The sequence below is a fragment of the Enhydra lutris genome, unplaced genomic scaffold (assembly GCF_002288905.1).
Source record: "Enhydra lutris kenyoni isolate GAN:26980312 unplaced genomic scaffold, ASM228890v2 scaffoldscaffold67, whole genome shotgun sequence".
In the NCBI taxonomy this organism is placed as follows: domain Eukaryota; kingdom Metazoa; phylum Chordata; class Mammalia; order Carnivora; family Mustelidae; genus Enhydra; species Enhydra lutris.
The window spans coordinates 8,907,914-8,932,948 of NW_019154151.1; the positions used below are offsets into that span (position 1 = coordinate 8,907,914).

A 25,035-nucleotide genomic window follows, 5' to 3' on the forward strand; every position below is an offset into this window, starting at 1 on the left:
AAAGCACAATAGATAAACACATACTTCTTTGGTCAATAATTAAAGTCTCTTATGGTACATGGCAGCTTGGGAAAAACTACTGGGCAGACCAGTAAGCTTTGAATACTGATTTACATAACTGGTCAAGGCACCATTGGGTATGTGTTGAGTTTGTAGGCCTTTTCTAGGTCTCAACTCTGAATCTCTCCTTGTTGCTTTTCCAGGTGCTTATGGTCAACGGTTGGTGCACTGCCCATTCTCACCCCCCATGAGCCTTGGTTCTGATGCAACCTATGGTCATGCAGGGATGCCCTTATACCCTCCCACGATGTCATGAATGGCGAGCAGCTGACCAGTTCCATCACAACAGCAGCCTCCGAAGCACCTGCCCCCAGCCTCAGGTAAGAGGCTGATAGCAAGACAAAGTCCTGCGGAGAAAGGGTGGACACAGGATCTGTGTGTGTTCTTGTGGGTGTCCATGCTTCCTAAGGCTCTAGGGCACTCTCTATATACCTGAAACCCAGGGGTGGGCAAGGGACCTCCTTCTGGCTCATCCCTTGTCACACATAAAGTCTTTTATAGGGGCACAGGGCAAGGAAATGTGTTGGGCTGGGCTGGGCCCCCATGACTGAGGGGGACTGGTTCCATGTTAACCTCCCAAGGGAGGTCCCAGAAGAGTGACCCTTCAGAGTGTGACCTAGGACAAGGCAGGACCTTTCTTTACCTTAGCTTCTTTATGGCATACTTTACATTCTGCACCTACAAAATATTCTCTTTTCTTCAGTTGGCTCTTCCTCTCAAGTCTTTAGTCTTACAGTTCCTGGCTCAGCCCCGCTAACAGTCTCTTGACCTTCATACCTGTCTCTCCTTTCCTCTCTTCTGCCTAGGAGTGAAAGGGTGGTGCTGTGTGTTCCTGCCTATGTATGTTGGTGGGTGGGCAGAGGATGTATGAGAGGCAGTAATCCCAAGAAAATAGCCCCCTTTCCTGACAATGAGGAAGGTCCATGGGAAGTTAACTGGGCAAGGGGGAAGCATAAACATATTTTGGCTTGTCCTACTGTGCTTTGGGGTTGAGAGGCCATGAGGGTGTGAAAAAGTACTATGTCTCCTAGTATCTCACAGATGGACTGTAATGCTGAGTCACTATTGAGGGTGCAGACAGCAGCAGAGTATACAGGGAGGAAGAAGGGAAGGAGAATGGTCTTAGGGATAGAGAATATGGATGCTGAGGAGTCCATTTTGCCGAGAACCATGAAGGAAAATTTTGGAAAGACATAACAGCCAGGTCTTCTTGAGCCATGCCCCCACATTTAACCAGAGAGAAATTGCCACCTCTAACATATTCTCAAGCCAGTGTCAACTTAGCATCTCCCAGTGTACCTACCCCTTCCCCAGAGCGGGACTGACATAGGGTCAAGGGATTGAGAAGACTGGGCCCTTCCAAAATGCTTGCCCTGCACATCATGCCCCCCCCTCCAAGATTCACCACCTCGGCAGAGGGACCTGAGGGCTTCATTTTGTAATTGAGAAAGCTGAGACCAACCCCTCTCCTCTACCACTGTCCAGTTTCTTCTTTTCCTTCCCAATGGCTCTGACTTTGTCTTAAAGTTTCAAGAGATTAGGAGAGAGCCCTTTGGGGATTGCAGTGAGAAGCAAACATCTTGGCCACAAAAGCCAGAAGTAGAAGGCCAGTGGTAGGGAACGAAAAATGTCATTTCTTATTTGCCTATTGTGTGCCTGGCTCTACTAGAGGGACTTGTGAATATAAGGGGGAACAAGGAAGGGAGAACAAGGTGATGAGATATAGTAGGGGGGGCCAAATGGGGATTTGGGAAATGAAGAAATCTGAAGGGAATGGAAGCCTAACATGGGTGGAGCCCCGTTCATCATGGGAACTTCTCTCAGAAACAGGAACACTTGGTTGTAGCTGGGTCACGAGGAGCCATTTTGAGCTCTGGGGGCATTCCCCATCTAGGGGACTCAGTGAGACTGGCTTGAGCCCGGTTATCCCAGCATCAACAGAGCTGTGACCCAGAACTAGAGCCCCTCCCTGCTCTTGGCCTGCCATCCCCTGCCATCCCGGTTCCACCCAGAATGGCTCCACCCTGGACCCTCAGGAAGGGTCAGGCAGCTGCTCCAACTATTCCTGTAGGTGGGCCTCAGCATGGAAACAATGTGGAACTGTGGAAAGCCCAGAAGACTCTGTGGGAGATAAATGAGGATGGGAACAGAACCCTTTTTGGTAAAAGCAAAGTGTTTTCCCTCAGTGCTGAGTGGTGGGGGCCTAGCTCGGGAATGTTAACCTTTCCCCCAGGCAAGTCTGCTGGAGAAAGAGAAGAGGGGCCACTTCCAGAAGGGGCCCTGCCCCTGAGGCCAGTGGCCCAGGGCAGTACAAGCAGGGCACAGGGGCCTCCCTCGCACTGGATCCCTGCACAGAGCTGCTGGGTTCCATTTTTCCCTCTCCCTCCCCAGCAGAGGTCCAAGGGGAGGCCCCAAGACCCATCTATTTCCCCCTAGCCTTAAAGTGCAGTGAGAATCTGGGGAGGTGGAAAATGACTATCCCTCCATTCCCCTCTACCTCCCAAAGGCAGGGCAGAGCACCCCCTTGTTTCCGCAGTGGGCTTGGATGAATCTTCTGCTGTCCAAATTCCTGATCCTGACTTCCCTTGGCTCTGTCCCCAGGTGTGCCACACCCATTCCTCGCTGCCTCTGGGCACACTTCCTTAAAGACAAGCCCATCCTCCTGCTAGGCTTTGGGGAAGTAGCTTACCAGAGGTTTGTCACCAAAGTGGTCTGATCCTTTCCTCTCTCTGGCGGGGGGGGGGGGGGGGGGGGGGGGGGGGGGGGGAAGGGATGGGTGTGGGGAATGGGGAGGTGGGAGGCAGGGGCTGTAGGCAGTGAGTCCCTTCATGCTGCTGTGGAAAGGGAAAACAGATCAAGAGAAACTCCCCTCTTTACGCCCCTCCTCAGCACCATGGAATGCCCAGTCCCACTCCCGCTGTCTTTGCCAGCCTGGGAGGGCCCTCCTGGCCCCGGTGTGGCGGGCCCAGGCGGGAGTGAGCTGAAATTCCCCAGGGACAAAGCTCTGATTCACCCGCTGAGCCCTGACATAGCCGCCCCCTCCAGATTCCTGGGGGGTCAGTAAACAAACAGGGTGATAGCTCCCGCCTCCTGACCTGGCTCAGCTCTGCAGGCCTCCCCTGAGGGAGCCTGCTTAGAGCCTGTCAGACTCTGCCTGCGGCTCACCAGGCACTGATTCTGCAAGCTGAGGGATAATCATGGAGCTGCCGAGTCCTGCAACCAAGTCTTCAGGCAGCACAGGTAGGGTCAGCTCATGGGGACACAGGGGGACTAAATTCAGAACTTTGCCCTTGAGCTGCATTGCTCCCTCACTTCCCTTTCAGTATGTGGCTGTGAGCTGGGGTTTTAATGGGGTGATTGGTTTCCTAGATTGCCTGGAGAGTCTTGTGTGGGAAGACACTACCATTTGGGGGGAAAGGGAGACTAGAAAATCTCAGGCCTCATCGGAACCATGTTCTTTCTACAGAAGGCAAGCAGGTAGATAGGCGGGCGGGCAGGTGGGTTTCCCCAGGCTGGGATTGAGTGGCACAGGCTGAGATTTCCTCCTCCATACTCTCCTTCCCTCTACCTCCCTCTGCCCCTGGCTGGGCAGTCCTGGCACTGTGCTAGAGGTAGCTAAGTTCTTAAGGGCCATTTGACACAACCTCATTTCCCCAAACTTTTTAAGACCCTTCAGGGCGAGCAAATGATGGGCTCTGAGCTTGAGGGCTCAAGGGCGAGCCTTCGGCAGGCTTCACGGCTGGTCCCCTTACCTGCTGACTCTGGTCAGGGTCCTTTGGAGATCAGGATCAAAAATGTGGCTTTAGCTCTTTCCCATTGTAGATGAACAGTTCTCTTTAGGATGATTTCTAGGCTTTCTGACTGGTAGAAAATGCAGGTGGGGGAAGAGGGAGAGGGGACACCAAAACCTAGATTCATTTGCAAAGTAGGACATCTGTTATCAATGGCTCTCTCTGGCTGATCTATTCTCTCTCCCTGAATCTCTGAGGCAGCCCCTCAGCTTTCTTTTCTGGAAGGTTAGCTAAACTGTGGGACACTGAAGCATGAGCCTATGGCTTACCCTGAATGCTGTGGTTGCCAATGATTGGGCAATTCTGAGCAGCTCTTGTCTAAAGCAAGTACTTCCAGAATCCCATCCAGGCAGTAAGTAGTCTTGGCAGAATTTACAGTAATAAGAGTAATAATGATAGTAGTCAGCAGTTCAAAGTGACTAACCTGTGCCAAGAGAGGACCTTGCGAAGAGCAGAGCCACGGAGGCTTCCTTTATCTCACCCTGCCCCCCGCCCCCCCAAACACACCCTGGGACAAGCCGTTCTCTCCCCTTATTCACATTTGTCCCATCCTTGGCTTGGTGCAGACCAGGGTGTGGCACACTCCGGGGATCACAGAATGTCTGTGTTTCTGTCCAGGTTAGAGCTGCTGCTACCACCCCTGCGCCTCCTCAGGATGGTGCTGGGGTTTCCTGCCTAAGCCCAAAGCTCTTCAACGGGTCTGTTGGTGCCGCTGGATCTCTAGAACCACCAGCCATGAATCTGTGTTGGAATGAAATAAAAAAGAAGTCTCACAACCTCCGGTAAGGCCTGGCCCCTAGAAAGAGGAGACTAAGGCAATTGGCTGGGACAGTGTTGGGCTACTTTTACTGCTGCTGCAACTTACCGTTCTCTTCTCAGCCTGTGTGTCCCCCTCTCGTCAGCCTCATCACCCACTTCTTTTCCTTCTCTGGTCTTTGGAAAGGACCCTGGGTCAGAAGTCAGGAGACTTGGATTCGAGCCTCAGTTTTAAGTAGCTCTGTCACCTTGGATACATGGTTTGGGTTATGGGGATTTCACTTTTATTTTATTTTTTAAGAAAAATAAATGAGTGAAGGAACTGTCCTAACTACCTCACAGTGTTGTTGTAAGGATTCTTTCTTTTTTTTTTTTTTTTTAAAGACAGACAGAGATCACCAGTAGGCAGGCAAGCAGAGAGAGGGGGAAGCAGGCTCCCTGCTAGGCAGAGAGCCCAATGCATGGCTCAATCCCAGAATCCTGGGATCATGACCTGAGCCGAAGGCAGAGGCTTTAATCCACTGAGCCACCCAGGCACCCCTGTTGTGAGGATTCTTATAAGATACAAAAATGCTTTCTGGACTTAAAAGCACTGATGTATAAATGAATGATATGATTACTCCCTCTTCATCTCGTGTTTGCTGTCCAGCTTGGTAGATCTTATCTGCTCTCTTCCCAGTCCTTTTATACCTTCTACTCCCATCCATTGGTTATCAGCCCATCTATTCCTCCCCAGACCAGGGCAAATCAGGCAAATCAGTAAGAGCATGAAAGCCATTCCTATATTGGTTGTTCCTCTTTTCTTTACCCCTCTACGTAACTTACCCCCACACATTTCCTCTCCACTCCCTATTATCAAAACCCAAACTCCTGCCTGTTGTTAGGCTTTGGAATGAGGCAGCATAGAGAAGCTGAAAGAATGCAGGCTCTGGGGTAAATGAATCTGAGTTCAAATCATAGCTCTACTTATGATTTAACTGTGTGACCTTGGGCAAATTACTTAACCTTCCTAGGCAACGGGAGGTTACTTACTTTGCAAGGTTGCTTCTCTGAGAATTAGTGGAAGCGATCATTTAGGTAAGGCCTTAGCCCAAGTGGTAAGGAGGCAATGAATAGTTATTATTGTCAGATAAGGGGAATGAGCTTGATGGCTGTACCTAGGCTGGCCTCCAGCCTCCTACCACTTGGTCCTCAACTCAAGTTTCATTTGGGGAGGGAGGCATACTGAGATGATTATAGTGTGCGCATTTTTCTCCTTCCATGTGTCAACTCTCTAGCCTATGGTGCTGTCATCTTTTAGAACCCTTGGGTTGCATAAATTTGTGTGCGTCCTCATACATGCGAGTGCCCACATTCAGTTGCCTGACTAAACCTTTCTACTTACTATATCCTTTTCTACTCAGAGGTTAGGGTCTGAGAAGCCTCTGTTGATGAGTAATTTAGCATGATTTGAGTTCCTCCAGAGCAAGACAGCAACCAGACAGCTGTCCCCACTAATGCCTTTGCTCAGTTTCCTCCCCAGCCTGATGCTGGGCACACAACTGAATTAACTGACGTCCGCACTGATGCTCCCCACCCATGGACCTCCCCACTGGTTTTTAGTACTGTACTCCCATGTGAAGGTGCCTTGGGAACTTCTGTGGGTGAGGAGAAGGGAGGACTCTGGGCCTCCTCCCACTTCAACCAGAGCAGCTCCTCTTTAATCTGTTTTATGTATTAAAGCTCCACATAAACATTTGGGAAAAGTGTTTTGCCATTTAAAAAAAAAGATTAAAAATCACTGGTCTTATGCCTTGTGTATAGTGCTCGCCTTGAGGCCTTCTCGGACCACAGTGGAAAGCTTCAGCTCCCTCTCCAAGAGATTATCGACTGGCTCAGCCAAAAAGATGAGGAATTGTCAGCTCAGCTGCCCTTGCAAGGGGATGTGGCCCTGGTGCAACAGGAGAAGGAGACACATGCGGTAGGTTTGAGTTATGGAGGCTGTGGTGTCTAGCCTTTCAGCTGGGAAGGGATATTTTTTGCAGGATTCTGACAAATGGGCCCCTAGCCTGTGCTTAGACACCTGAAGTAACAAGAGGCTGGATCCAGTTTACTGTTTTGGACTCTACCAGAGTAAATCAAACCTTTTCTCCCCAGCCCTTTCATCAGAAATTGGCCTTCTTTCAAATCCTGCCCGATTTTTAGTGGGCACATGGGAAAATGAACATAATACAATGTTAAGTGAAAAAAAAACATAGGATACGAAGCTATATAAAGGTGGATCTCAATTGTACAAAAATTTATATAGATGTGTGTGCATGTATACACACATACAAAAACATAAGAAGGAACTATATAAAAAATTCACAATGGTTAAGGCTAGGTGATGAAATTAGAGTTCTTTCTAATTTTCTTCTTCATACTTTTCTGAAATTTCTAAGATTTTGGTGACATATATTACCTATTGTAATCAGAAACTAGCAATATTTCTTCCTTTTTCTTTTTTTGAAGATTTTGTTTACTTATTTGACAGAGAGAGAGAACACAAGTAGGCAGAGAGAAAGGGGTAAGCAGGCTCCCTGCTGCGAGGAGAGCACAATATGGGCCTCAATCCCAGGACCCTGAGATCATGACCTGAGCTGAAGGCAGAGGCTTAACCCACTGAGCCACCCAGGCACCCCAACAGTTATTTCTTAAAAATGAATACAGGATGCACTAGAAGAAATACTTATGTGATAGAGCAGAGGTGTAGCTAAGGTGACAATGGCAATCACACTGCAATATAAATGTATCAAATCAATATGTTGTATACCTTAAATTTATATAATCATACATGTCAATTTATCTCAATTTGAAAGGTGGATGCAGAATGGAATACAGTACAGCAAGAAAATAAACTTTAACCCCATGGCACAGCATGGATGACTCTTAAAAGCAGTATGTTTAGTGAGAAAAAGCCAGATACAAAAAGAGTACATACTGTATAATACCATTTACATAAAGTTCAAAATGAGCAAAACTAATCAGTGGTATTACAAGTCAGGACAATGGTTACCTAAAGGGGAAGAATGAGATAGTGACCAGAAGGGGCCACCGAAATGTGCCTTCTAGGATGCTGATGGAGTTCTGTTCTTGACGGAGTTCAGTACTGATTTCAGATATAGAATCACTTTATGGAAATTCCTCAAGCTGTCCACTTTTGATTTGTATACTCTTCTCTATATTTCAACCAAAAAATTAATTAAAATTATAATGTAAATCCTACATATCTGGTTTTGATTTCTCTAAGCCCCTCATCGGGAACTTTCTGGGTCTTCCAGAGAACCAAGATTCCCAACCCCAAATCTCCATATTTCTCTCTACCTTGCGGCATATACAGACCCATGTCATTCTAAAGAGACCTCTCAGTGTCAGAGTCATTTTCTGCCTACACGGAGGACTGCACCTCTTTCTGTCTGGGTAGCCCGAAGATACATGATAATGCTAAAGGATCAAGTTGCACTGAAGAGAAGAAAGGTCATCAATTACAGAATGGAATTTAAAGCAATGGAAAAATTTTACTTCCCTGTTGACCATGTTGCTAAACTTCATAGGCCTTTATGGAAGATGTCAAGTCTCGGGGCCCCTATATCTACTCTGTGCTGGAGTCAGCTCAGGCCTTCCTGTCCCAGCACCCATTTGAGGAATTAGAGGATCCTCGTTCTGAGAGCAAAGGTGGGTGGTCTTCCCCTCTTTTGCCTTCTTAGCAATGAACTTCTAAACACCCTCCTGCCTTCCCCAAACTCATTTTCTCAGCTGTTATCTAGGAGGATAATTTTCTCTTAGGGGTCCAAAGTTGGGAAGGAGCAAGATTCACATTGCAGGAAAAAGCAAAGAGAACAGAAGCTGGAGTGGGAGAGACCAATGTGTGGCCCAAAGCTGTATGTGGCTCTGTGGAGCATCATCTATGGCCTTCTAATGAGACATAAAAAGGAAAAAAACACAAAGGACTCGAACCCATTGAGCTGACTTAGTGAATGAAAGTAGTAGTAGTATGTCCTTCAAAAACGTACTGCTTCATTCCAACATAGACATGAGGTGATGTGCTAACAATAAAAAAATCTTTCTAAAATCTAAAAAGTTAGGTGATGACACTTCAGGAAAAAAATTATTGTGCCTTCTGGTCCCTTTCCTCGGTAGAGTAGGCCACTCTAGGTCTAGGTTTAATTAAGGTAGCAGTGGGAGATTCATGGTGATTGGGTATGAGTGGTAGCCCAGCAGGCCCTCTTCTCCAGGAAGAGTCCTCAGCTTCTCAATACTGGCTATGAATGGCCTGGAAGAGCCCTTTTTTAACTGAGTCCTTTGTTAAAGCTTTGACTAGCTCTGTTTACTTCCAGCCCCTCAATAGGAGGCTAGTAGTCAATTTACTGACCAGGGGGCCTCAGATAGGACAAGCCTGGAGTTTTGGGGGTCTAAATATCCTCCTGAGGGGAAATCTGAGGGAGGAAGAAGCCTCCAATTTAGATGCCTAGATGGAAAAGCTGGGCGAGTTATGCTAACCTCTCCTGGGCATAAAATGCCTCACTGGTTTGGATGGAAGTGGGCAGCAGACACTAACACAAAATAACGTTCTAGAGTCATGTGAATAGAACTCTGGATGATTTGCCTCGCTGCACCTCTTAAAATATTTTACTCATAATCTACCTTGCCCGTTTTCTGAGAATATGAGGAAATCCTCATAGTAGGGGGAAAGTAACAACATGGTCTCTTGACTGTGGTGGGGGATCCATGAATCAACACATGTGATAAATCACGCAGTGCTAAGTATACACACACACACACACACACACACACACGCATAAACACACACATTTTACAAAGGTCTATCTTTGTCTCTGTCTTTCCCTGGGCTGCCCCTGCCAGGTTGGCCTGACCCGGCTTCCTCCTTGCTCTTACAGATACCTCTCCCAGACAACGGATTCAGAACCTTAGCCGCTTTGTGTGGAAGCAAGCAACAGTAGCCAGTGAACTATGGGAGAAGCTGACAGCCCGCTGTGTAGACCAGCACCGCCACATTGAGCGCACTCTGGAGCAGCTGTTGGAGATCCAAGGAGCAATGGAGGAATTAAGCAATACTCTGACACAGGCTGAGGGAGTCCGAGCCACATGGGAGCCCATTGGGGATCTCTTCATTGATTCACTCCCTGAGCACATTCAGGCTCTTAAGGTATGCAGGCCTGTAGCCTGACTATGGTCCACCCTGAGACCTAACACTCCTCCCAGTCCCTGCTACTGAAGCTTCACTTCACCTACAGAAAGGTGGACCAGACTGCAACTGAATCTTTCCCAGTTTATGTGCTGGATTTGGGGGCTGGTTTAGCTGGAGTCTCTCCTCTGTCCTTCCACTGTCTTCTCTTTCCCTGCTGTTTTCTGAGAGTTGGAAAGGAAGAGGATAAGGACAGTGGCCGCCCACACCTGAGTCCAAATGGCCTAATAGCAAGCACCTGGGTCGTGCTGTTGAAACAAAAATTTGTGGGTGAAGAGGGAGGACTTGTGGTGAATGACTAATGGTTCCTCTTTCCCACTCTCTGATTGCTGTGGGACTTGGGTTCTGGTTCTATAGCTGTTCAAAGAAGAATTCTCCCCCATGAAAGATGGAGTGAAATTGGTGAATGATCTGGCCCACCAACTTGCCATTTCTGATGTACACTTGTCAATGGAGAATTCCCGAGCCCTGGAGCAGATCAATGTCCGCTGGAAACAACTACAGGTAGAAGAGAAGCCTGGAGTGAGCCATAGGGAAGAGCTTTGATGTAACTAGGTTTGGGGGAAATATTCTTCAGGCCAAAAGAAAGTGAAAGGGCATTAAAGTGGGACCTACATGGGAAAAGAATTGTAGAGAGTTTCGGGCCAGGGAACAGACTTCTCAACCTCTAAGCTGCAGGGAGTAATTGAAATGAAGATCTGAGAGGGGCCTGTCTAAATGCAGGCATTCAGGTGGACAGGGGCAGATGAGGAGTGACTATGGCCTGGAATTAAGGATGCTCTTCTCTGACCCTTGGGAGTGATGTGGAAGGGCCAGAAGATAGTGACCATGGGAGGAGCTAGCCTGTAAAGGACTTCACAAAGATTTCCAGAGGTGCCTGGAAATCCTACACTAAATCTCTGGAATGAACTCACTTACTCTCTGCCTCTTTCCATAGGTGTCAATTGGTGAGAGGCTTAAACAGCTCCAGGATGCCCACCGGGACTTTGGGCCTGGGTCACAGCACTTCCTCTCCTGTACGTGAGACAAACTAGACTTCACTTAGCAGAACCTCAGCTACCTTCCAAGAGAGTCTACTCTCATCCCTTCAGGGCCTGGTAGGAGCCCAGGATATCCTGGCATCCAAGAAGCTATAAGGATAAAGCAGCCTAGTAGAGCGGTTGAAAAGACAGGCTCTTAGGTCAGAGAGGCCAAGTCCAAGTCACTGCTCCTTGACTTAATAGCTGGGCAAGCTTGAAAAAAACAAACATTTTAACCTTTCTGACCATCAATTTTCCTGATATGTAAAAAGAGGACAAAATATTACGTAACTCATAGGGTTATGGAAGTTAAATACCTTCATTTTTTCAACATTTATTGAAGACCTAATGTGGGCCCTCATAGTGTTTCAGGCATTGGTGCTACCTCAGTGAACGAAACAGACACAAGTCTTTAGACTTGTAGAGCTTATCCACTAGTAAGGAAAGCCGAAATGTAAACAAGTAAGTGCAGTATATATATATTGCACTTACTTGTTGACAAGTGCTGGTGACAAGTGCTGTGGAAGAAAGTAAAGCAGAGAAAGCATGAAAAGGCAGTGCTGTACTCGATGAGGGAGGCATTGCAAATTCAAATAGGATAGTCCAGAAAGATATCACTGAGAGTAGCACAATTGAGTAGAAACCTCAGGGACACAAGGGCATGAGCCCCGTGGATATCTGAGGGAGGGAAGAGCACACCAGGCAGAGGGAATAGCAACTTCTAGGACCTTAAGGCAGGGACATGCCTGAGGAACAGGAGGAAGGCTGGTGTAGAAGTATTACAGAGAGGAGGAAGTGGGAGATCAGAAGGGTAGCAGGAGACCAGGGCACAGAGTACCCTTGTAGGGCATGGTCAGACCTTGGAATTATACTCGAAATGGCATTGGGAGACTTTGGAGGGGTTTGGGCAGAAAGATGACATGATCCGACAGTCAGGGTGTTGGGGGGCAAAAGCGGGAGCAGGAAGACCTGTTAGGAAGCATATGATAATCATCCAGGTGAGGGATTATGGTGACCCAGGTCAGATGGCAGCAGTGGAGATGGTGAGAATATACAGATATGAAAATCAGCTATGCGCGCAAAGCACTTAGCACAGTCTCTGGCTCATAGTGGGAACTCAATAAATATGAATGGCGGTTAGAACTCTTGCTCTTATAATCACTGGCATGCAGCTCTACCTCCAGTGGGCTCTTATACAAAGGGAAACTGTAGTGAGGAGGTTGGCCAGGTCACGAAACCCTCCTTCCATCTGGAAGATACAGCCATGGAGCAGAGAAAGGCATCCTTTTCCAGAATTCTTCGCCAGAGGGAAACGGGCAGTAGCATTCCCCATTGCACCGCAGTACCAAGAAGCTTGACCTCGTGAAAGAGGTCAAGGGCTTTGAGGGTCCACTTAGTATCCACAGCAGCACAGAATGGGTAGAAATTGCAGGCTTCTCAGGGAAGAGATCGTCAGGGTGGCTGAGGCCGGGTATTCCTGTTCAGGCCCTTGCCGCCTCTCTGAAACATGAGGGTGTCGGTGACAATTTCTTCTTTCCTTGGCCTAACATCAGGGAGAGAGTGCGTTCATCAGTTTTTGCTGCACCTTCAGGGGCTGTTAAGAGCTGGCAGGGCGTCAGGCCTCCCCTTTTGGGCTTTACCACCCACTCAGGAGGAGAGTGCAGGGGAGTCCCTGGGGATCTAAAGAGCATAAGCGGCCAACTTCTTTCTCTCTTTCTCTTCTCTTCTACCAGCCTCTGTGCAGGTTCCCTGGGAAAGAGCAATTTCACCCAATAAAGTTCCCTACTACATCAAGTGAGTGACCATCTGAATTAGAAGTGGGTCATTCACCTGCCCACAACCCCTCCCTTGCCTGTCTTTTTTTCTCCCTATCCCTCCTTATCTGTTGGGATTCCTCCATCCTGTCCGGGTTTTCCTCCTACTCATCTCAAGAGCTCAAGATTCTACCTGGCTAAAGGTGAATACTTGTGCTTTGGGATCATCATGGGTCACCCTGGGATCCGGCAGCTCCTTGCATTTAACCTATCACCAAGTGACACACACATGTGGGGGGGGGGTTGTGGGGGGTGGCTTGGACCCTGGTATTATTGATGCCTCTGTTTGTAGCCACCAAGCTCAGACCACTTGCTGGGACCATCCCAAGATGACGGAGTTATACCAAACCCTGGGTAAGAATTCGGGGTTCCTGTGTAGGGTGGAGATCTATACAGCTGCCATTTCCCTATAAGAACAGAAGGGAATTCCATTCAGCAAGCAGGCGGGGGTGGAAGTGAGTGCCTTTTCATTTCTCCAGCAGCCTTCCTTCCTTTCCCCTCTGTAGCCCCCTTCAACTGGAGGCTCTACATTCCTCCTGGACCATTTTACTATCACATTAGGGAATTTTGCTCAGAGATGTGAATCAGATCTGCTTTGAAAGACACTGTCCAGACTATGATTAGTGTGACTTTCGTGCACCTTAGTGTTGGCTATTAAGAGAGAGTCACCATTAGGTTGCAGATATTATCCGTGTTGATGCATGTGAATATGGTTCATTCATTCTCCCTGCTGTAGAGTGTTCCATTATATGTATACACCACAGTTTCTTCATCCAGTCTACTGTTGATAGACTTTTGAGTTGTTTATCATTTGCAACTCATTAAGGACAGTGCTGCTAAGGAGCTCTTGTACACACGTTCTGTGCATGTTTTTCAGTCTATAGGTCTAACAGCATTTCAGTGCATTGTAAATAGACTAGGAAATTTGAAAGCCCAACAGATCCTTAGCAAGAGTCATATTTACTAGTAATTTGTTATGTTTTTACTCTATCAAATCGAGCAAGATATTGCTTCCTGAAATGTTTGATTCAGTTATTTATACATGCACACATGGGTGTAATATTGGACCATGATGTCCAATGAATGCATGTCTTACCATGCATCTTGGTCAATAAATGTTTGAAAATCACTGCTCTAGGATACACAGCCAGCTGGGCTGTAGGCTACATGAATGTTCAATTTTACTATGTAATGCCAAGTTGTTTTCTGAGGTGATTGTATCAGTTTATGCTTCCACCAGCCTTACTCATTTATCCATGTCTTTTTTGACACCTGCTATTATTAGACTTTTATTTTGTGCCAAGCTGGTGGGTGTGATTTGGTATCTTGTTGTGGTTTTAATTTGCATTTCCTTGATCTGAGTGTGGCTCTTTCCATTCTTTGCAGCCGATCTGAACAACATTAAATTCTCAGCTTACCGCACTGCCATGAAGCTACGTAGAGTCCAGAAAGCACTGCGTTGTAAGTTTCCCATTGCACATCTCCGTGCCCTTCACCCCACTCCCACTCTTCCTCATCTGTTTGGCTGTTTTCCAGTTTTATCCCGTCTCAGCCCCAGGGTGCTGACTGACTTGGTGGGAATTCTCCAAAGGCTGAGAGATGCTGGCTGTGGGTACCTGCTTTTTCCAGGCACCTTCCATTGTCCCCAGACCCCAGACTTGTTTCCAAAGTAATCCATGATCATCATCATCCTTGTCCTTTCTGTGCCCAACATGGAGAGTCAAGCAACTGTTTTGTGACAGAAAGTATCCCAGCCCAAGCTTTGGAGCCATCTTGCCCTCTTGGAGTTACTGAACATGGCGGAGCTATTGAAGCAAGTGCCAGTCATTACTGGGAAACGTGGTTGTAGATAAAATGTGCTCTCTGGCCTTTCCCAGGGACACAATCCGTTCAATATTCCTAGCCCAGGCATGTCTGGCTAGGCTGATTCCAGCTTTGGGGGTAATGAGAAAGTCTATTTACCCGGGCATACCTGAGCCTTCATAACTGGTATCTCGATCCTCAGAACAAGGTTCACAGACAAACCTATTTGCTAGTGAAATGTGTGTGAAGGCAGAGAAACTTAAAATGGGATTTGGCCCCTTAGGAGTTAATATAGCAAAGGAGGTGAATTTCCTCACATCCTACCATCTTCTTGAAACTGATGTCAGGCTGGTGACTAGAACAAAGCCATGTGCTAGATTTAGGGTATATTTTGATTAGAAGAAATTGTATCCCAAAATTTTAAAGGAAAAAAAAAACTATATGTATACAAAAAATAAGGTTAAATACAATGAAGGGATAAAATATGACTACAACAATGAAAATTTTAAAAGATTTTAAAAATGCATTGATACGATAAAATAGTTAAAAACATTAAAATAGGAAAGAGGAAAAATTTTAAAAATAGAATAAGAAAAATACAAAATTTTAAAAATTTAACTTTGAAAGACTAAAGGATCATGGGGAAAAAAACATGAATTCTATTTGAAACTGATGTCAAAGAACATAGGAGTATATACACATTTTGGGTTAATTTAGGGAGCCTTTTGCTGCCATCCCCCTCTTTGGGATAAGGGTCTCGGTGAAGGGCAATCTTGTATCTACTTACAAATGGTGGGTCTGGAGATCGAGTCAAATTTGGTGATGCTGGTGTGTTAACTTCTTGATTAGACTTGGAAGTTCTGCTCTTGGCTATCCTTTCCCCATTTCTTTTCCTCCCCAGTGGACCTGGTAACTTTAACCACAGCCCTGGAGATTTTCAATGAGCATGATCTGCAGGCCAGTGAGCATGTCATGGACGTGGTAGAGGTCATTCACTGCCTCACAGCCTTATATGAACGGCTAGAGGAGGAAAGAGGCATCCTGGTCAACGTGCCACTCTGTGTGGACATGAGCCTCAACTGGCTCCTCAATGTTTTTGATAGGTAAGGGCTGCTATCCCTGGAAGCCTCCAAGATGGAATCCAATGGGACCATTGGAGGTGGGCATGGTGAGAAGGGGTTGTTCCCACAGTGGACTTGGACTTAGCTCAGCGTGGGACATGGTTGGCACAGAGCCCTAGTGGGATCAGCTCTGTGAGGGAAATTAATGCCAAGACATTAACTTGTTCTGTGTATTCGTGTTCTCAGTCTCTTCTCTTTAACCTAGTGGTCGCAGTGGAAAGATGCGGGCATTGTCTTTCAAGACTGGCATTGCATGCCTGTGTGGCACGGAAGTGAAGGAAAAATTACAGTGTGAGTATACCTCCACAGTCTGGAGTGGAGTGGGGCAGAGGGAGAGGTGTAGTGGCTGGAGGAAGGGTGGAAATAAGCAGAAGGTAGGTCTTAGGACTCAGCAGAACATGACTCAGGCTACATTATAATGGTGGTCCAGGCTATTGCAAAGAATGCATGACAGCTGAAGGTTAAGATGGGTATAAGGCCTGCTGTTACTTCCAGTGTCACTCCAAGGGGGTTGGCTTCATCTGATCCAATGTAATTACTTGACCAAGTTCTGAGTGGGCATACTGGGGTATCCAAGAGCCCGACTTTCTGGTGCCCTTCCCTTGTGGCCTATTGGGCTTAGCCCTCTCCCAGTCTGAAGGTCAATTGTCACACATTCTACTGGAGACTTCCCATGTGATTTCATGGGTGGGCACGCTAATCCCCATCAGGATTATTATTGGGAGGTAAATAGTATATGTGTCTGCAGTTTGTAACCTCTTTGGTTTCTAGTACTTTTCTTCTTCCCCTCTATCCCCCGTCTTCACTACAGCATTTTGTGCTTTTCTGTACTAAGTGCGGTAAGCACAAGGTTCTATTAGACATGATCCTTGCCTCAAGTTGTTGACAGTCCAGAGGAGGAGATGGAAGTCCACAGAAAGCATTATCGAAAGGGCTAATTAGAATAATCTGAGTGGCAAAGGGTATGTGCTATATCAGATCACAGAAGAGAGATGACAGGGGTCTGGGAAAGCTTTGCAGGGAAGGAGACAAAGCAAAGCAAATTCATAGCAATGACATTATTGATTTCTCCCAACATTCCTCTGAGAAAGACTGGACAGTGATTATTTCTCCTGGATTTACAAGCAAGGGAACTGCAGCAGAGAGAGGTTTCTGACTTACTCAAGGTCCTCCAAGCTAGTCAGTCATGGATCCAGAACTAAAACTCAGGCTATCTGCCTTCTACTTCAGAGTATTTTCTAAGCCATACATCATGTATGAGACAGACAAGAACCTTTGAAGGAGCTTTTCTAAGGTTGGGATCGGGCGGGAGTAGTTCTCACAGGGCAGATATAGCCCATATTCAAATATAAATACCATAGTCTATTCCACAATCACTTAGAGGTAATTCTTAGATGATCATCTCCTCTTTGGGGATTATTCATGCCAGTGTTTCTTTCCATTTGTGTGGAGAATTGAGAGCTTACTGCAGTGTCAGGCTCCATGAGCTACACAAACAGGAGGGGACTCATGTTCAGGCACCCTTAAGTCCCACACCCCTCCATCTTGCTTCTTGAGAATCTGTTTTCCCAGCAGTGTCATATCTGTATCTGGCATAGGTCTCAAATGCACCCTGCTCTCTGTCTATATCTCTCCCTCTGTTTATGATGTTCTCTCTCTCTCTCTCTGCATCTGTCTCTCCTTTTCTCTCTGAACTCAGAGAATGCTCATTTTAGAACTCATGGGTCTTCTAGGAGGTCAGGGAGGGACCTTTAAGTATTCCAGTTTTGAAAGTCATTAGCTAAGTCAATGTGCTCTTTTCCTGTCTTTCTTTTCTGCTCCTTCTCCTTACACCATTCTCTTGCCATTCCTGCTTCGGGGTTGGCCATGACTTACGGTACGGCCAACAGACCTCTTCAGCCAAGTAGCCAACTCAGGCAGCCAGTGTGACCAGCGCCACCTCGGTGTCCTGCTCTATGAGGCCATTCAGGTGCCCCGTCAGCTGGGGGAAGTGGCAGCCTTTGGGGGCAGCAATGTGGAGCCCAGTGTCCGTAGTTGCTTCCGTTTTGTGAGTATGGAACTGGGGAGGGTTGATGAGAGGGAGGGTGGAAAGTAGGGAGGGAGAACTAAGAGCGAGGCTTCTGATATGAGATGAACTACTCAAATGTAAAGGAGTTTGTTCAGATGGAACAACAAAGAAGAGGGTTCTCTGGACTTTTAAGGTCAGAGTCCTGCTTCTGGGGGGCTTGCTAGCTCAACTAGGACAAGGCAGAAGGTGGACACCTCTGTAGAAAAGGCCATGGGCTAACCCAGGTCTTGCTGGTTCTCCTGCCCCTCTGTGGGCTGCCATTGTGGGGACAAGGGCCTCAGTCATTGTCATTGGGTTTCTTGTTTCCCTAGAGCACTGGGAAGCCAGTCATTGAAGCTTCACAGTTCCTAGAGTGGGTCAACTTGGAGCCCCAATCCATGGTGTGGCTGGCTGTTCTGCATCGGGTCACCATTGCTGAGCAAGTGAAGCATCAGACCAAATGCTCTATCTGTAGGCAGTGCCCCATCAAGGGCTTCAGGTAGGGAAGGCAACACCTGTGGACTGATAATAATAAAGAGGCCACATTACATATAGAATCATAGATTATGAAACAACATATTCCATAATTATATAATTACAGCTCATCCATGACACGCCATTCTATATTGTTGTAATCCTTTCCACTGCAGAATGTTTGACATCTTAAAAAATCGGAAATGGTGAAATACTTCTTTTGTTTTCATCTGTCTTATGAAGTATTCCAGACCTACAAAAAGATGTACAGAAAAGTGAAAGGGGGTGGGATGGGGAAACAGCACTGAGAGGGAAGTCATTTGTTCATTGTGTCCCAGGGAATGTTAAGTAGAACCTGGAAGCCCTGGCATCCTGACGTATAAGAAGAACACCTCTATACAAATGGTATGCTGGCAAATGGTTCACAGTGGACTCCCCAGAAAGCAAGAAAAACAAACAGAAACCCAAAGCTGATTTTTAGTATTTGCTAATTTCCATGGCATAAATCCTCCCACTGTGGCTGATGTCTAGCTACCCACAAGAGGTTGAGAAAAGATGCATGGTTGTATATTAGTTTTTTTAAAAGACTTTATTTATTTGTCAGAGAGAGAGAGAGAGAGCGAGTACAAGGAGAGGGAGTGGGAGAGGGAGAAGCAGACTCCCTGCTGAGCAATGAGCCTGACGTGGGGCTCAATCCCAGCACCCTGGGATCATGATGTGAGCTGAAGGCAAATGTTTAACTGACTGAGCCACCCAGATGCCTCTGGTTGTATACTATTGACAGCATTTCCACATTGCAGATATGCTAGTGCTAGACTGAACCTCAAGAGTGTAGATAATAGAAAAATAATCAGGAGAAAAATAATCAGGATGTGATGAGTTCTGAGTATTTGCTACCTCTGGGGTATTTGTTACACTGCGGTATGCACCCACCAACAAGCTGAAGAAAGAAAGTGTGATCACAATACATTTAAAGTTTCCCTAGTTATATTCCCCTTCTCCTCCCACTACCCTGAATTTGGCTTTCATCATAAAATGCTCAAGTTTTCAACTTTTGAAAGCATGAAAGCATTCTCTTTACAAGCTGATTTTTATAAGCAAATGAGGCATGCAGGTGGTGTGTTACTTGCCCAAGTTCACACAGTTGGTGAGTGTAGATCCGGGACTAGATTTTGGATCCTCTGACTTCTCTAAGTCTAGGCATTTCACCTTTCTGTATTACTCGGTCTGAGCAGTTCAGCCAGGCTTTGGACCTGGATCTGAAGGGCTAGTCAATATTCAGTAATAATAGGATTATTATTATATTTATTAATTATTATTTTTTTTTTTAGACAGAGAGAGAACATGAGCAGTGGTGGGGGGCAGGCAGAGGGAGAGGGAGAGAGAGAATCCTTAAGCAGGCTCTATGCCCAGAGTCAGCCTGACACGGGGCTCAATCTCACAACCCCAAGATCCTGACCTGAGCTAAAATCGAAAGTCAGACACTTAACCGACTGAGCCACCCAGGCACCCTGAGTTGTTATTATAAACAAGTTTTGGAAATAACTTAGCCAACTTTCCCAGGGCTGGTAGAATAAGATCCTTCATCCTGGAAGTGTAACTTTTCCAACGTAGGTGGTGATACCCGTGAGACAGGACCCTTCAGAGACTTCTTCTTTTAGAAAGCTATTTGAGGGGTGCCTGGGTGGCTCAGTTGGTTAAGCATCTGCTTTTGGCTCAGGTCATGATCTCGGGGTCCTGGAATCGAGCCCCACATCAGGGTCCCTGCTCAGTGGAAAGCCTATTTCTCCCTCTCCCTCTGCCCCACCCCCTGCTTGTGCTGGCTCTCTCTCTCTTTCTCAAATAAATAAATATAATCTTTTTTTAGAAAAAGCTATTTGATATCATGAGCTCTTTATCCCTGCCCACTGCCTCCTTTTTGAAAAAAGATGGTAAGGCAGTGCTGTTTCCCACACTTCCTGGGACTCTGAGCATGTAGATTTCATGGAGGCTTATGGTCTTTAGAATACAGCTAGTCATCTAGTGAGGACGCAGCCACTGTTATGTGTGGGAGGTTGAGCCCATTATGACACCATGCCTTGCCTACGTCTAAAGTGTGTGCATATATCTGGAAGTTAGGGAAATGGGGAGGTCACTAGGGTACGTTGGATTCTCTGTCCTAACCACCTCTCATCTCCCCAAGGTACCGGAGTCTGAAACAATTTAACGTGGACATCTGCCAGACATGCTTCTTGACAGGAAGGGCCAGCAAAGGCAACAAGCTTCACTACCCCATCATGGAGTATTACACCCCGGTACGGAGCCTCTGGGTGGAGCAGGAGGGGGAGGCAGCAATCAGGTTCTAGGTCCTTGATCCACTTGGCGAAGCATGGGCTAAATATATTCCGCTCTCCTTTGAGGAACATTCTCCCAACAGTCCTGGTGATTCACCAGTTTGGGGGATTCCTGGCTATAGCATCCCAGGACACTCATGGCCATTTAAATAGCATTTACTATTTTCATGCTGAGCAAAGTCTCGGGAAAAAATAGAGAGAGCAAGGCAGTTCCAGGCAACTGGCCTTCCTTCCATTGCTTACCTGCCTAGCTAGCTTCCTGCATTGTTCCCATTACCTGGTCTTTACCTGCTACTTTGTCATTTCTTCCATCCCTGCTCATCAATTCCAAAGTTTGTGCTCAAAATAATTACTTAGTCTCTTGGAGGTTTAAAAAAAAAAAAAGAGTATATTCTTTACCCGGGTCCCCAAATTCCACTTGGTTTTCATTGGAAACTGTGCCCTTCATAGCCACCTGAGCCCAGGTTGGTCAGCATTCCTGACTCCACACACAAAATTTCTTCTCTGCTATGTTCTGGACCCATAGCTCCAAAGTTAGCTCCCTGAGTGGGCTCTACTCCCCAAACTCTTTTATCCCTTTCTGCCCCACGGATGCTCTCAAAGTCCCCATCTTTCAACATGGTTTCCCATAATCCATCTCTCCACATCGTCATCTCTTTTCCAGAGTCTGTTATCACAGGAACGTGTGTGACCCAGTGGGAGCAGGGGGCTTGCCCTTTATTTTTATTTTATTATCATTTCAAAATAATCATACAGAGAAACCTAGCTTGAGATGGCAGACTGATAATCCTCTACCTCCTCCTCATCTTCTACACCCCCAGGAATTATATCAAGATATTTTAGAAATTAACAAATTTATGCTTACTATAAAAGATTCAAATTCTGTAGAGGTGTATAAAGTCGAAAACGAAAGTCCCCCTCTCTCAGCCTCACCCCCAACTCTCCAGTCTAACTTCTCAGAGGCAACCGGTGTTCGCAGTTTGGCAGTATATCCTTTTCGGTCTTTCTCTGGGAGTGGGGTGTGGTAGACCTGAGTAAGAGTAGATGACCCGTCATGTTCCCTGCTCTAGGGGGGCCTCCCCACTTCCCCAGCATCCCAAAGCCATTGGGATGAGTCCCTCTGCCCTATATCCCCCTAGACCACATCCAGCGAGAACATGAGGGACTTTGCCACAACCTTAAAGAACAAATTCCGCTCAAAGCATTATTTCAGCAAACACCCTCAGCGAGGTTATTTACCTGTGCAGTCGGTACTGGAGGCTGATTACAGTGAGACGTGAGTACCAGGGGCTGGGGGGGTGGGCGGCTGGGGGCCCTGCTGAGCTGGGATGGGATGGGATGCCCTGTATAGGGGTCAAGCCCCCTGGATGGGCTAGAGGGGTGTTCAAAGCAAACCCGACTAGCAACAGAGAAAGTCAGCTTGGGCCTGACTAGGGAGCTGGCCTGAGAAATAGATTAGAATCCAGTCTCTGTGTCCAGTTCCCATCAACTCTTACCCATCTGCCTAGTTCGGTGTTGGGGGTGGTGCTCAGAGAGGGTGGTGACAAGGAAACAGACAGCTCCGCTGCCCATTCCTTGGTCCTCTGAGTCCACGGCTTTCTTCTAGGCTGGCTTCTTCCCCAATGTTGCCACATGCTGACACACACTCCCGCATTGAGCATTTTGCCAGCAGGTACTGCCAGGTTTGGGGGAGGGAGATTTTAAAGAGTCTAAGGGGGAGGGGGTCTTCAGTGAGGGCAAAGAGAATGGAGTCAAGACCAGGGGGGTGTGCATGGTGGGATATGTGGCAGCCAGCGAGGCCCCACACTCAGGGGTGGTTGGGGCAGCCCCTGAAGCTGATGATCCTGCTGTGGGATTTGAGTCCTTGAGATGAAAGCAGGCCCCACATCCTGCGTTCCTTTCTGTTCCTGCCCTTCTTCTCAGGCTTGCTGAGATGGAAAGTCAGAATTGTTCCTTCTTTAATGACAGCCTGTCCCCAGATGACAGCATGTAAGTATTCACAGCTGCTTATTTGCCAGGAATAGTTCTCCTTTGGATCCCTCTTCTACTGTTTGGGAAGGATGTATCCTCAAGGGGAAGGACGTGTGGTTGTTAGGATCCTTGAGGCCCCAAGGAAGGAAGGCTGCTTTCTGGGCACAGTGTTTAGTAATAGAAGCCCTCTATCCACTGAGCTGCCATCTGCCCATGTCCCTTCCTCTTGCAAGAGCCTGTCCTTCCATGCCTAACTCTGAAGGTAGAAGAATGTGCCCTCATCTAAAGTCGCAGAAATGAGCCATTATCTTCTGCTCAAAGCCCTGTCCAGTGCCACACCCCAGGGAGACACTGCGGACTGGACTGAAGTATGACCAGAGAGATTCCCTGGTGCTATAGCTCAGAGAAGGGACCCTTATCCCTAGAGAGGTCTCTGGCAAGCTTAGAGGGCTTAGGAGCTACTGCCTAATGGCTCAAGCCGGCCCTGATGGGAACTTAGGCAGTGAGTACCCTCAGGGGGTGAGGAAGCTAAGGATGAAGCAGTCAGGGAACAGCACAGACTGGGAAGTGACTGGCTCATTGCTTAGGTAGAACCCAGAAGCCCCAGCATCCTGAAAACACTGACTCCTCTACCCTCAACCATGACCTCTGCCACCTTTAAACACTTTCATCCCTCTTAAACCTGAATATATAGACTTTCCCTCTCTCTGTGACTTAGAAGTGAATCTTCCAGCCTATGTCTCCTGGGGCCTGAGCTGGGAGCTGAGAAGTCATGCCCTGAGATGTTTTTTGGTTCACTGCCTAGCCACCTCCTTTTCTGTCCCCACACCCACACAGAGATGAGGACCAATACCTGCTGCGGCACTCCAGCCCCATTACAGACCGGGAGCCTGGCCTTGGACAGCAGACCCCAGGCAGCATGGCCACAGAAAGCAAGGGGGAGCTAGAGAAGATCCTGGCACACTTGGAGGATGAGAACCGGTGGGTGTGGTGATGGCACAGATCTGTGTGGGTTGGAGAGTCAAACAGTTTAATTTCAAGTCTTGACACTTCCATATCCCACCTGTGTGGCCTTGAACAAGCGACTTCTATTTGGTGATCCTCCATTTCCTCATCTACAGAATAAGAATGATGGTAATAGGGTCCCTAGGATCCTACCTCCTAGCATCATTTGTGAATTTCAAATGAACTCAGGCATATAAATGGGCTAGCCAGTACCTGGCTTATTGTAAAGGTTCAATAAATGCTAGCTATTCTAATCATTATTTGAATCCTTTCAACCCAATCCAAATATTTTCAAGTACCCAGTAGATGCAAGTAGAGAGTGCAAACACAGAGAATACAGAAGAGAGAATGCATGTCTCTGCCCTCGAGGAACTTTCAGTGTTGAAAATGGAAAGAGGTACTTATCACTCACTGAAAGTAATAAAACAAGAGAAGGGTGACATTGCATGGAGTATTTGAAGACTGCAAGGGAGAAGGTGAAGATTACAAGAATGACATTAATCTCCACAAAGTACAGGTGTTAGTAGGGGCCTGTGTCAAAGGGTCCAAGCCACTTTGGGGGCATTTGCTAGAACCCAAAGTATTGCTCAGACCAGTGCGTCTCAAACATTAACATGCATACAAGTCACTTAGGTAGCTGGGTAAAATGCAGATTTTGATTCACAGGTCTGGCATGGGGCCTGAGTTCTCCATTTTTAGCCAGCTCCCAAGGGATGCCCATGCTGCTGGCCCCCAGACTATCTGGAGTGGCAAGTCCTTAGAACAGAGCTGGTCTGCCAAGTGTTCGCTACCGGTTCAAGACAAGATAAATACAGATGTAGAATGTCAGCTTCTAGAAACTTGTATAGCAACTCGACATTGCCATGTCTTCCAGGCACCTAATTAATGGACTTTTCATGGAATCAGGTATAGATCCATTGGAGTGCTGTTGAACTTGTGTGCCAAGTTATGAATGATGTGAGCTGTGTACTAGCCATAGCCATAGACATTTGGACCTCTTATTGGTCCACAGTGATTGAACCCCCACCTACAGATAGTTTGAGAAACACTGCGTTGGATCAGCAGTGGGTCGACCCAGGGAAGCACTGGGGAGAGAGCGATTCTGTTGCAAATCAAACACAATGTTCCTCAAAGTAGACCATCTCTTTGGAATCTGTTTCTTGATGACTCAACAGGGGTGTTCAAAAGGGGGCCAAAGAGGAGGGTAAGTGGAGAGAAGAGGCAAGATGGATGATCTCTTGTTTGGCTTCCATTGGAATCTAAAAATCTAAAAATGGAGTAGGTGAGTCAGTGGCCCTAATGCCTCACTTATTTGCACACTGTGTTTCTGCCCAATTTGAAGGTCAGAATTAATCCCCAAAGCAGCACATCAAAGCCCTGAGACATTTGTTAGATGAAATGTCAGTTCTCTCTGCTCTGAGGCCCAAGGATGGCAAAGGAAATGACATGCATGCTGGAGAAGAATGGATGTGGTCATTCACAACTGAACACAGCTGGGGTGGGGATGGGGCTGGGTCAGCAAAGGGGCCGCTCAGCTGCGCTCAGTATAAGGGGACATCTTGGAGATGGACAGTCAGTACTTTGTCAGGGCCCTAGGTCATGGCTCCTCTCTCCTCG

The 25,035-nt window shown here is 47.1% G+C and overlaps 1 protein-coding gene across 1 annotated transcript in view; it reads left to right on the forward strand.

The window, feature by feature from the left end:
• Positions 1 to 263: 263 nt before the first annotated feature.
• The window catches only part of LOC111159212 (dystrophin related protein 2), a 28,971-nt gene continuing 4,199 nt past the window's right edge, over positions 264 to 25,035 (forward strand). Inside the window, exons 1-21 of the mRNA XM_022521654.1 lie at positions 264 to 380; position 420; positions 2,567 to 2,661; positions 4,470 to 4,633; positions 6,411 to 6,567; positions 8,180 to 8,300; positions 9,524 to 9,792; positions 10,189 to 10,335; positions 10,769 to 10,847; positions 12,584 to 12,644; positions 12,957 to 13,018; positions 14,051 to 14,125; positions 15,369 to 15,570; positions 15,794 to 15,879; positions 17,478 to 17,635; positions 17,968 to 18,134; positions 20,292 to 20,403; positions 21,582 to 21,718; positions 22,049 to 22,114; positions 22,366 to 22,431; positions 23,251 to 23,394. Of these exons, the coding sequence (XP_022377362.1) occupies positions 264 to 380; position 420; positions 2,567 to 2,661; positions 4,470 to 4,633; positions 6,411 to 6,567; positions 8,180 to 8,300; positions 9,524 to 9,792; positions 10,189 to 10,335; positions 10,769 to 10,847; positions 12,584 to 12,644; positions 12,957 to 13,018; positions 14,051 to 14,125; positions 15,369 to 15,570; positions 15,794 to 15,879; positions 17,478 to 17,635; positions 17,968 to 18,134; positions 20,292 to 20,403; positions 21,582 to 21,718; positions 22,049 to 22,114; positions 22,366 to 22,431; positions 23,251 to 23,394 (2,486 nt within the window). The remainder of the gene's footprint in view (positions 381 to 419; positions 421 to 2,566; positions 2,662 to 4,469; positions 4,634 to 6,410; positions 6,568 to 8,179; positions 8,301 to 9,523; positions 9,793 to 10,188; positions 10,336 to 10,768; positions 10,848 to 12,583; positions 12,645 to 12,956; positions 13,019 to 14,050; positions 14,126 to 15,368; positions 15,571 to 15,793; positions 15,880 to 17,477; positions 17,636 to 17,967; positions 18,135 to 20,291; positions 20,404 to 21,581; positions 21,719 to 22,048; positions 22,115 to 22,365; positions 22,432 to 23,250; positions 23,395 to 25,035) is intronic.